At 49.1% G+C, this 11606-nt stretch overlaps 1 protein-coding gene across 2 annotated transcripts; it reads right to left on the reverse strand.

Moving 5' to 3' along the window:
• Positions 1-1348: 1348 nt before the first annotated feature.
• Positions 1349-9137, reverse strand: zbtb42 (zinc finger and BTB domain containing 42). Of its 2 annotated transcripts, none has more exons than XM_040198911.2 (2): positions 8325-9137; positions 1349-6894 (listed from the first exon to the last, which is right to left on the reverse strand). In XM_040198911.2, exon 2 carries the CDS (start codon positions 6878-6880, stop codon positions 5282-5284), a length of 1599 nt encoding a protein of 532 aa, XP_040054845.2. In that variant the 5' UTR covers positions 6881-6894; positions 8325-9137; the 3' UTR covers positions 1349-5281. The 2 variants fall into 2 exon arrangements, with proteins under 2 accessions (XP_040054845.2, XP_040054846.2); XM_040198912.2 differs by lacking the exon at positions 8325-9137 and adding an exon at positions 7149-8223.
• Between the last annotated feature and the right edge of the window lie 2469 nt (positions 9138-11606).

An 11606-nucleotide genomic window follows, 5' to 3' on the forward strand; every position in this document is an offset into this window, starting at 1 on the left:
TGTGCGCGCGCGTGCCTTGTCTGTACACAAGTGCATGTGTGACTGTGTTTGTGTGCCCTTTCCAAGTGTGACCACCTGTCTTTTGTTAAGAAATAAATAAATAAAAACAGGCCCCACCAGCTGTCCCTGGCAGTCCGTCCCCTCAGAGGTCAAGGGCTCCCACCGCTGGCCTTGGTGGTGGACACTTACAACTTTCCTCTCAACTTCTCTCAAGTACCTCTACGCACACACACACACACACACGCACACACGGCCTCTCAGAACCAAATGAGCCGGGCTTTGAGCCTCTGAGAGGAATGTTTTATTACACCATAGCGTTACATTGCACATATCGCGGCTCGTCGCCCTGCAGCTAAGCTCTGTCACATGGCCCCTACTTTCCACGTGAAGGTTTTGGATCCACAAGAAAAGCATGCACACACACACACACCCCGCACACAGTCTAAGCCCTGGATCCCGTCGGGCAGATGTGAGATGTTGGTGCCAGCGAGCCCTCTGAGGCCTGCTGCTGTGGCTGTTTACAGTGCGCGGCGGCGGCGCAGAGGGCCCTTATTTACTGCTGGCTGGCTGTGGGCTGCTCGGGGTGTTTATGAATGATCTTGGGAGGACATTGTTTTCTTTATGTCGGAGCTGCCTGGCCAGCGCCGCTGTGTCGTCTGTTTGTGCATAAAGTACGTGCCGGGGAGCCGGGCCAGACAATAGCTCGGGCTGAGCTACTACCCACGCACACAATGGAGCGGAGGGATGAGGGGCCGCGCTTTTGGGGTCTGTGGAGGGGTTGGGGGGCGGCGTTCCCAGAACGGGGGGGGGGCGGCGGTGGGAACCAGAGCACATCTCCATTGGGATCACGTAGCGGAGCAGCTGGATTTCTTTCATGGTTAAATGTTCTCTCCATTGTAATTGTCCGGTGAATTGGCGTGAAGTTTGTGTTTACTTACAAACAAAGGTGTGTCTGTGTGTAGCAAATACAATCAGGTGTCTGTAATAATCACAGCACACCGGCATCTGGATTCGTTATCCACGGGTTATCTCTTCTGGAGAGTATTGGCAACAGGTAGGGGACAATGGGAGCCCATCTTGAAATTGCTCTGTCCTTGGGCTGAGTTTATGGTTGCAGAGGGGAAGGCCTGTAGGACCCGGCAGTATTATCACTTTCTGTTGTCTCTGTACACATTGCAGTGCTGCCCACACAATTGCTATCTGGCGGATTGTTGCCGCTGCGTGTCGGACCAGGACGCTTCCACAAGGTTCTTTTGTTGTCGGAGTTTATACGTTAACCTTTGTTTTCTCCAGAAAAAAAGAAAAAGAAAGTAAAGTGTAGTAAATGAATGAAGTCCACACAAAGAGAGAAAGTTGTTCCATTTAATTCTATGCATAATCTTAAGAAAGACCTAAATCAAGATTGTCACATTTCCACAGCACACGCACACAAGCACACCCCAAAAGCGCAAACAAAGAAAATGCACAGACAGTTAGAAATCTAAAGTGAATTGCCTCAATATCTAAGCAATGTCAATTCTGCATAAAGATTGTCCTCTAAATCTCTACACCACTAACACTGAAGCAATTCATTACTATAAAATATACCTTTATTATTAAAAAAATTATATTAAATTCTAATGGCACTTCTACAAATTCTATTAAAAAGATTTTTCGTCCAACATTTAGAAGCTTTCTTTTTTTTTTTTTTTTAACCAAATTAAAACTGAGACAGTCAAATGCTGCACAAGAAGCAAATGCAATAATAAATATTTCTCATGATTATACACAATTTCACAGTTGTAACCTGCAGTGGACAAAATTCCAGTATCGTTTTTTTGTGGTTTTGTTTTTTTAGACTTAAGGATCATTCATGAGTTCGGTAAACGGAGCCTTCGATCAAGAGTAGCGCTGCTTCCATAGTAGTCAACAATCAGAAATTCAGTGACATTTACTAAAGCAATAAACTGTTAATTCCCAGTCGTATTGGCAACTAAAAACCAAATCACAAAAAAAAAAAAGGCTTGTCTTCAGTTAAACACGTCAGAAACAGATATTCACATGAACAGAAATGATCAAAGTAATCTCAAACGAACTTTCTCGCAAAGCAAGAAAAAAAAAAAAAAAAAAGGTTTATTTTGTGGTGAATCACTACGCTCGCTGTCACGTGGGCAAACGCCGACGGTACAGAACACGGCCTTCTCCAGATGCAACACCTATTCGTGGGTCTACAAGGCACGTTTGGTGATCCTTCTGGAGGTATAAATAAAGACTGCAAACAATAAAAAGAAAACAAAAACAAATCTTCACATAGTTAGTTTTTCTTCTACCTCTGTACACATGTACATTAGAGAATCCAGCGGTTTAATCTGCACCACATAAGGGACGTACCTTAAAAACAGTGACAAAAATCTACGTTCCTGTGTGTTCCGATTGAAATAAACGTTATGAACACGAAGCAACAAGCGGCGTGTGTGAAATTGTTCTACGGGATTAAACTCTCAGGGCGTGCTGTTTATGGGGTGAGGGTGGGGGGGGGGGGGGGGGGGGGGCAAATCCCATTTCTTGTAAAATGACACACAAGCCTCATTCATTCGAGCCCCAGTGCTGACTTCAGGTCAGGGAGACGGATGAAAACAGTTCGCGGCAATTAGTGTTTCAGAAACGCTTTCGGCTCGTACGCGACTCGAGCTTCAGTCGCAACGCCGTCGCAACGCCGTCGACCCGCTGCGAACGCTGAGGAATCACCTGGGAGCTCACTTCTTTTTTCACAAAAAAAAAAAAAAAAAAAAAGAAATAGCGCCAACCTGAAATGGATCTGTAGCACCTACATTTGACCTTTGACCCTCACAGCCACCGACAGTTCCTCTAGCATCTGATCTGATCATTCTGTTAATGCGCCGGTTGGAAGTCCAATCAAACCACTGTGGAATCTACTCCACGTAGGAGGAACAATGGAGAGTTGATCTACTGCATCTTGGGGGGGGGGGCCACACGCCTCCAAACGATTCACCTGTTTACGGTGTGCTTGGTCTCCCTTCGCTAAAATACATTTCTCACATTCCAACGGTTCCATTCAAGACAGGGAACGTGTAAAGGGAGCCTTTCTCCGCCCCGCAGCTAGCGGAGACATTCACAATGATCCCTTGAGGACTACCTGGGATCATGGGTGGTGTGTGTGCAGGGGGAGTGGGGGGGGGGGGGGGGGGGGACAATGCCGGTTTTGTCTCCCTTCTATCGGTAGCCACTAGCCAATGCCCTATTAGTGAGTGCGGCGGTGCTTTGTGAACAAATGTTTCCCGGGGAAGAACAGCAGTGCGAGCGGGATCGACGAGTCCGATTGAGTCCGGGTTACGGAGACGGAACCAAACCCCTCCCCCCGGGGGGGGAAGACGTGACACTTTAAGAGACTGCAGCCTTAAGAGGACGCCCGGCTCGCTCGGCCTTACGCGCAACAACAAAAACAGGTTTGATAAATAGAATATATATTTACAATAAATATACACATAGTAAGAAATAGCAGCCTAGACAATAGTGTTGAAACTATACGCATGCTAAAAACAAGTGCTTCTCCATGTTCCGTGTGACAAACCTCGAAGGCTCTGCAGAGATTTCTACACTTCATATTAAAATACAATTACAGTAACTCGATTTGCACAGAGAAAAATGAACAGACAGCCCCAATACCAGATAATGAGTACCAAGATCGCTAGGCGAGACAAAACGTCTTCCAAGCTTACAGAAATAAGTAGTACACCTACAGTAAATCCTGAACCAGGTCAAACTAATAAATAAATTCTGCTCAAGTCTTCTCAGGACAGATTAGACAAGTATATAATGAACTTTTAGTGCCACGCCCTGTGCTAACAATCCAGACAGCATCTATGTGAACAGGCAGACACTCAGGACTGACTCCAGCTTCATCAGTAGTAACACACACACAGTAAGAAGATATGGTGATGTAACGAGGTTAATTCAAAGAAAGAGATCCAGCTGAATGGCACGTGGAGCACCAGCTTTGGTGACCACCAAATAATATCCACCTGTCCCTCCCCCTCCCTGCTGAGGGTGCCCCCTCGGCACCACGTCAGCGCACCCTTCGCGCCATACCAGGAAACAACAATGGAACTCACCGCCGAGCATTCGCCGTTAACCCGGACGACTAAATACACATTCAACTGACGAGACCTTGATGTACGTACTTTAATTGCATTCTTGTAAGTTATTCAAATCAAGGACACTCTCGGATTCCAGATCAGGGGATCGCCGTTGTCACCCCCTGGTATGTGGCGTTTAATCCAGAGTCTTTCAAAAAGGCCTGAAAACTCAGTCATTCGTACAAGGAGGCGCTGTGAGATCTCATTCCTGTTAAAGTAAGTACACCGGGTGAAGTGTTAAGAATTTCAGTAGGCACCAGTGTTACAGACATTATCTTTTTGACTACCCTCCGGCCCTCCTGTGATCACGTTACTTCTTTTCAAATAGCAAATTAGAAGGCCTTTCCGTCGATATGTGTTCACTGGTAAGTCGACCCCCAGGCGGAAAAAAGGAGCTCTGGTGATGTGACGTCGGCTCGCCTCTCGTTATGAACATAAATCTGCACCAAACTTCATTTCAACCAAACAAAAATGATACTTCCATGAAAGAAAAATAGCTGTACTTCCAGTAGTCAAACTTCATTAGTTTTGCTGCCTTATGATAGTTTACTTGTTAAGGACTAGACAAATACCCCCAAAAATAAATTATTATTATTATTATTATTATTATAATGCGGGAGTTAAAAATCATATATTGCTACTTACGGACGGTTCGGATCTCCCATGTGCACAAATAAAAATCTCACATCTTACGATCTTATCAACATATGTTAGCATTAGCTAGCGCCCGTTTGCCTAAAGGTATGAACATTGGGATGCTTTTTTTTTTCTTCCAGCAAACACACTCATCAAATAAAGTGACACAAACAAGACAGAAACAAGCAATTGCATCATCCGATTTGTTCACCTTCGTTGACACAGATCCGTCTCGGGGTGGGGGGGGTTTCACAGCACCCATATCTATCCGCCTGTGATCACCACAAAGGCCCGGTGACACCGTCCAGCACAGAGAACAGCTCCAGTTTTACCGTAGCTACAACTTTGAATTTGACAAATGCCCCGTGGGGGTTAGAATCCAAAGAGATGCGTCTCCAAAACAAACAACAAAAAAAAACTGCCAGCATCATCTGTACGCTAATGTGGAAAGTGTTCAGCAGTAGTACTCGGCGAATGAATGAAAAGTCCCGGCACTGGCGCCAGGCGCTTTATCCAATGGCGAGGGTCTTCACAAGGCCACAGTGAAACTTCCTGATGTGGCGGTAGAGGTCCCCGGACTGGGTGAAGCGCCGCTCGCACCACTTGCAGGCGTGCGGCTTCTCGCGCGTGTGAACCACGGCGTGCCGACTCAAGTTATGGGAGTACTGGAAGCTCTTCCCGCACTGGCCGCAGGTGTAGGGCTTCTCCCCGGAGTGCGTGCGCTCGTGGCGCTTGAGCGTGTACATGCAGGAGAAGGTCTTGTTGCACTGCATGCACGTGGGGACCGAGCCGTCGGGGGACAACTTGGAGCGAGCGCCGTCCTTCTCGCGGAAGTGGGCGCTGAGGTGCAGCTGCAGCACGTGGGGGCTGGGGAAGACCTTGCTGCAGAGCGGGCACACGCACACCTGTTGCCCCGGCGGCAGGAGCACCCCGCTGGAGGTGGAGATGTCGGAGGAGGCCAGGTCGTCCTCCTCCTCCTCCTCGCTGTCCCCCAGCAGCCTGCCCCTCCTCTCCTCCGCCTCCCGGCCCGGGGCGCCCTCCCTCCCTCTGCAGGCCTCCCCCTCCTCGTCCATCAGGTCCTCCTCCTGGGAGAGCAGGGCGGCTGTGGAGCCGTTGTTGCCTGGGAAGAGGGCAGCGAACCCTGTCACCACTGAGCTCCTGGCACTATTCCCAAAGCGCTGGCTCTCAGGGCTCATCGGCTCACTGTCCTCCTGCTCTGACAGCAAGTCGTGTTCGTCTTTAACAAGTGGCTCAGTGCCCTGCTGCTGGCTGTCGAGGGCCAGCTGTCCCGAGACGTAGGAGGGGTGTAAGGGATCTCCGCTAGACAGAGGCTTGAAAGACAAATCCAGCGCGCAGTCCATGTCATCTGAAGCCCGGGACCTCTGGGACAGCGATACGGTGGAACTACTGACATCGGCTTTTGTTTTTCCAGCTGTTTGGACACAGGGCTCGGCCTCTGCTGACAAATAATTGACACCTACAAGGTCCGGGGACCTGCCAGAGTGACCGTTTGCCTTCTGCCCGCTGCGCGCGGACCGATCACAGTCTGTGACAGGCCGCCTGACTTCGCTGTTGTCCATGTCAAACTCCTCCGGCGGGGCGGGGGCCCTGTAAAGCCCCTGAGACGCTGCCTGCGCCTGTCGCCGGACGAGCTGCTTACTGTGCAGCTTGCCTGCGGAGGAAGTTTCCCTGTCCAGACAGCCGAGTGCAAAACCCTCGCCCGTCTTTTCATCCGGAGACGAGAGTTCTTTGTCTTTGAGCTTTCCTTTGCACACTTTCACTATATCATACATGTGGAGGTAACTGGCCGCGGCCAGGACATCCTCCACCGGCAGAGAGCCGAATTCCAACTTCCCCTCATACATAAATTCAAGGAGCAGGCTGAAAGCCGGGGCTGTCACAATGTCACTGTTGAGATGCACAACGTCCCTTTTGTCCAGCTGGTCCCTGTAGAAGAGATGGAAGTACATGCTGCAGGAGGCCAGCACGGCCCTGTGCGCTTTGAATTTAGTCTCCCCGACGAGAACAGTGCAGTCACAGAGGAAACCTTGGTGACGCTGCTGACTCAGACACTGCAGCAACTGGCGGCTATGTTCTGGGAACTCCATTCTTCCTTCATAACCTGACGGGGGGGAAAGAAACAGGAAAAACAGGATACTGGATGAAGCGAACAGAAGTGCTCAGCTGCAAGTCGCCTATTGGACACGATGCGGCCAAAAGCAGAGAAAGTGGGAGGAAGAAGTTCAGCCACATTAATTCAAAAAGTGTGATCGAACATGCAAACGTGTTTTAAAATACAAGTCCACTAAATTATTTAAAAAATAAAAATAAAAAAAAATGATAAAATAAACTTTTATTGCGAAAGACAGAAGTTACCTGAAAGGTCTACACATCAATAACTTTGTGCAACTTGAGAAGAGAAATCCGACATTCTTTCCAGTGGTGCAGGACGCGCGCCGCTGCGCCCACGACCAGGTATCACCGACACCGCTCTCCAGATTTCACCCGAGGATTCTTTTGTTTTGGGGGGTTTTGGGGGCTTCTGGGGGGGGGGGTTGAGGGTCCTCGTAGACAGCCTATACTTCCCGAACTTCCTCAAATTTGCGGAAGAAAAGCGGCGCACCGGCGCGTTTCCAATCGCACGCTAAAAAAAAATAATTAAAAAAACAACCCAGCGGCGTTCACGGTAACACGCGAGGACCAACGAATGGCAGCGGCTCGTCCGCCGGGGGAAACGAGGCTATAACGTGAAGGAGAAGCAAAAATGAAATAAGAGCTGTGCAGAGCGAGTAAACCGGTGCTCTGTTTGCTAATTACACTCCAAGCTGTGGAGTCAGCTGCTCTGACATCACCGCAATGGAAACGTTACCTCCAGCTGTGCTCCCCTTTTACGCCATATGTTAACTCTGGGTGACGCAGGCCAAACTACACCCACAAACAAACAAAAAACGCCAAATAATGCAATGAAAAGAGTGGATTATTACGTGTCAAAGAGGATTTCATTTCGAACTTTCTATTTATTTATCGGGTAATTCATCACCAAAAGAAAGAGCCGCGGCGGTTAATCAATACGCGTGCACGCACTCACCAGAAAACTGTGGAATATTTGTTTTTAAAAAAAGAAAAGAAAAAGGGGTTAATCCAACACAGAAGACAGATTGTGCGAGAAAAAAAAAAGAAAGAAAAAAAAAAACTCCACCGAATTGGAATATTAAAGTTCGATGCCGCCGGGACGAACGTGCGCGAGGAAAACGAGGAATCGTTCCGCGCGCGCGCGCGACTTCTATTTTAATAAGAGAACGAAAAGTGCAGCGGAGACGAGGGAGCGACGGGCGCAGTGAACCGAGCTCCATGTCCGCGTCGGGAAACGCATTGCTAGGAGCCTTTTAAACAGCGGAGGAACTCAACTGCGCCGAGCGAAGCGGCGAGAGGAGGAGGAGGAGGTGGAGATGAGGGTGGTGGGGGGGGGGGGGGGGGAGACGGGACACACACACTCTTTAACTTTGGCTTTTTATTCCCCCTCCGTCACGAGGCACAAAACACCGCACTTACATGTATTTCCCGGGGCCGCTGCGTCGTGTTCTTTCCCCTAGAAGCCGCGGCGCCCTCTCATGATGTTGCGGCCAGATGTTCGCTTCTCCCCCCTCGTCGTTTCTTGAGCTCCGGTCCGACCCCGGCGCGCCAGGCTGCTCTCCGCGCTGCTGTGTGTCAGGGCAGGTTGATAATGGCCCAAGTCTCGCGATACCGCGCGGCCACAATAAGTTCTGTACTACTCCGTGAATTCACACAGCGGCAGCAAGTAGCAGAGTACACCGAGGGGGGGGGGGGGGTCACTTGGCTGGTTTTATTTAAACACCTGTCCCAGTGTGGCGAATCCGCGTGCTGTACATATATTCTGGAAAACTAATAAAACATATTCATATGAATACATAAATAAGGCACGTGTGAATCCAGAATATAAATTTGCAAGCTGAAAATGCTGCTGTGGATGAAAGGAAAGAGATCTGCTAAATCAAACGGACGCACAGAGAGTCATGCTTCGTTAATTTGGGGGGTCGGTGGACTATTGGTAACTTTTTTAAGAGCTATTCTCTCTAATCCCGGGCCGTGGAATTCCCTGGCACCACATCACCCGGTGCCTTTGTTTCCTGAGATCACGCCACCGGCCTAAGCTTCGGGTTGTCTGACGACAGGTTCCACGCCAGGATTTATGTGCGACGCGTTTGGAAATAAAAGTAACACATTCCGTCTCGAGTGAAAAAACAGTCTCCAGATTCTGTCCTTTAATTGTTAAAGCTCGAGCGATAGTGGCACGGGGGCCCGAGGTTGCAGCTGCTCATCTCATGCCCCCCCCCCCCCCTCCCAACCTCCCAGCCCCCCTCCTCCTGCCCCTTGCTGTGCTCCCCCAACTGCTTCGGTCACCTTTGCCCTGCGTTCCAGCTGCCGTGTGTTTTGAAAGGGCCATTTGCAGCTCCGCACGGCCTACTGACGCACAGGGGATGAGCAATGTGACGGGAGGCGGCAGCTACTGGTCGGGGGGTGGGGGGGGGGCACCGGCTAGATTCTTATCCACTCACCGCTTTATTCCATTTTTAGTTCGGCTGTTACAGTTGCGGAGGGTGGGGTATCTGCACTCTGGTCATGTCCAGATGACGGTAAACGGAGACACTATCTCGCTCTCTCTCAAGTGAAAACTCTTTATTTGCTCTAAAAAAGAAGAAAAAAAACCCAACTGAATGATGAATAACTTCTTAGTTTTGACAAAACACCAGCGAGAGAGAAGTCTGCTTCCGACTGAAGCATCAGATGAGTGTGCAGCACGGAAAACAATCTGCCATTCAGCACTTACACCCACACACACACACACACACACACACACACACACACACAGACGGCATCCTTGCAGGAGCAGCGATGTGGATAAGAATAGGAGCCGTGGCCCCGTGTTTCCCTGGCAAACCAAGGCACCCAGTAGAGGAGGGGTGTGTGTTCACAAGGGAAGACAAAGCAGTGGTTGTGCTCGGGGACCGTGGCCTCAGAGGGAGAAGCTCGGCACGGCGAAGGTTCTCACACACAGAAAAAAAAGATAGAGACAGCGAGACAGAGGAGGGAGAGAGAATGAGAGTGGGAGAGTGGGGGGGGGGGGGGGAAGGGGGGAGAGAGAGAGAGAGAGAGGGAACACTTCCTGGAGGTTCATTCTTCCTCTCTGCAACCATCAATGGCATTCTCCCCCTGACCCACTCCTCTCTCAGACAAACAAAAGACCCCCACATTCCAGTGTAGCCTGACCGGCCAACCAGCCAGCCATCCAGCCGCAGTTCAACCACATCCACTCCCCACTGGACCAAAGTCTCACCGGGGGGGGGGGCTTGAGTTGTGCTTTAGATGTCTGTGTGAGGACACACACACAACTCACCCATTATTATTATTATTAGCTAAGTCATACAACTATACACTGGTACATATATATTTTGTACTTTATAGGCTTTTTGGATAAATATACAGATTTTGCACACTGCAACAGACTTTAGCCAAAGTAACACATTTTGACAGATTTTCAAAATGTTTTATTTGAAATACATACAATTATCTAAATGTAGGGTATAAAGATGGCACATCTTGTGCAGATTGGAAATATGTTGGGCTTCATAAACAAAGTTGACTCAATTTGAGTCGAGCTGGGAAATCCATCATACGGAAAAAACAAATTCTCCGCGCATCAAATCTTTGAATCCTGGATCTTCGGCACTGCGGGCGAAGCTGCACAACAGGTGGACATCCCAGAAAAGTAATGCGACAGTTGTAGCAACATCGCACTGCCGTTGAGAGATGCCGTATTGGTCGGACCCCCCACCCACCTTCCTCCCTCTTATGGCCCTCCTGCCCTTCTGTGTCTAATTGTTGCTGCAGCATGTTATCTGCTCTCCTTCAACAGCCCATTAACTTCTCTTCTGTTCTGTTATTCCCTCCCAACAGATACTGAAAGCCGGCAAAGAAGGAGATGAGGCAGCTGAGTCCGTGACGCCGCAGGACACTATTAGCTCACTTTGACGCTGTGATCTTACCTGCCCGAACAACAGGGGAGGCATCACCGGACCGGAGAGGAGGAGGAGGAGGAAGAGGAGGCGGAGGAGGGCGGCACCACTTAACAGCAGCAGCAGAAAATACGGCATAATCTCACTCAGCACTGTTGGTATGACAGGAACAGCTTGGAAAGGCCGACACATTGGCATCGAGGAACGCGTCGCAGTGTAAACGACAACAGAAGAGGGCCGAGAGACGGAGGGCAGAGGCCAATGCTTTCACCACAGAGGGAACGTTGGCCGCCGTCCCTGCGATCTCATTCTTGGGACATTATTTATCGGATCGTTTCACAACCCTTTCAAAAGCATCGTGTGTAGCTCACTTGCACCGAAGCCGATGAAGAAGATAATGTCGCGCGTACAGATAAAAATGTGTCTTCACAAGAAATGAAGCTGCAAAAATAGCCCGAGAACAACTGAGCAAAGTTACAGTAATATCATAAGAAAGTACTGAGAGAGGGTTTCTGTATATTCTAATGGGAATTTGAAGATATATCACACAAAGGATTGCTGACTTGAACTGGCCTGCCTGTACTTGTTCCAAACTGGTTTAACTCCTACCTCTCTGGAAGACAGTTTGTTTTTTATTGCTGTAGATGACATAATGTGATATAACAAGCAGGCGTCTAATCTGATATAACCACACATATACATTTTCAATGCTTTTAGATTTTTACTTTGATGTTTTATCAGGACAAGTGGCAAGATCTTATCTCTGCCGATGTCTGTAATCGTATCGGTGTGCGTTTCC

The sequence above is a fragment of the Gasterosteus aculeatus genome, chromosome 15 (genome assembly GCF_964276395.1).
Source record: "Gasterosteus aculeatus chromosome 15, fGasAcu3.hap1.1, whole genome shotgun sequence".
In the NCBI taxonomy this organism is placed as follows: domain Eukaryota; kingdom Metazoa; phylum Chordata; class Actinopteri; order Perciformes; family Gasterosteidae; genus Gasterosteus; species Gasterosteus aculeatus.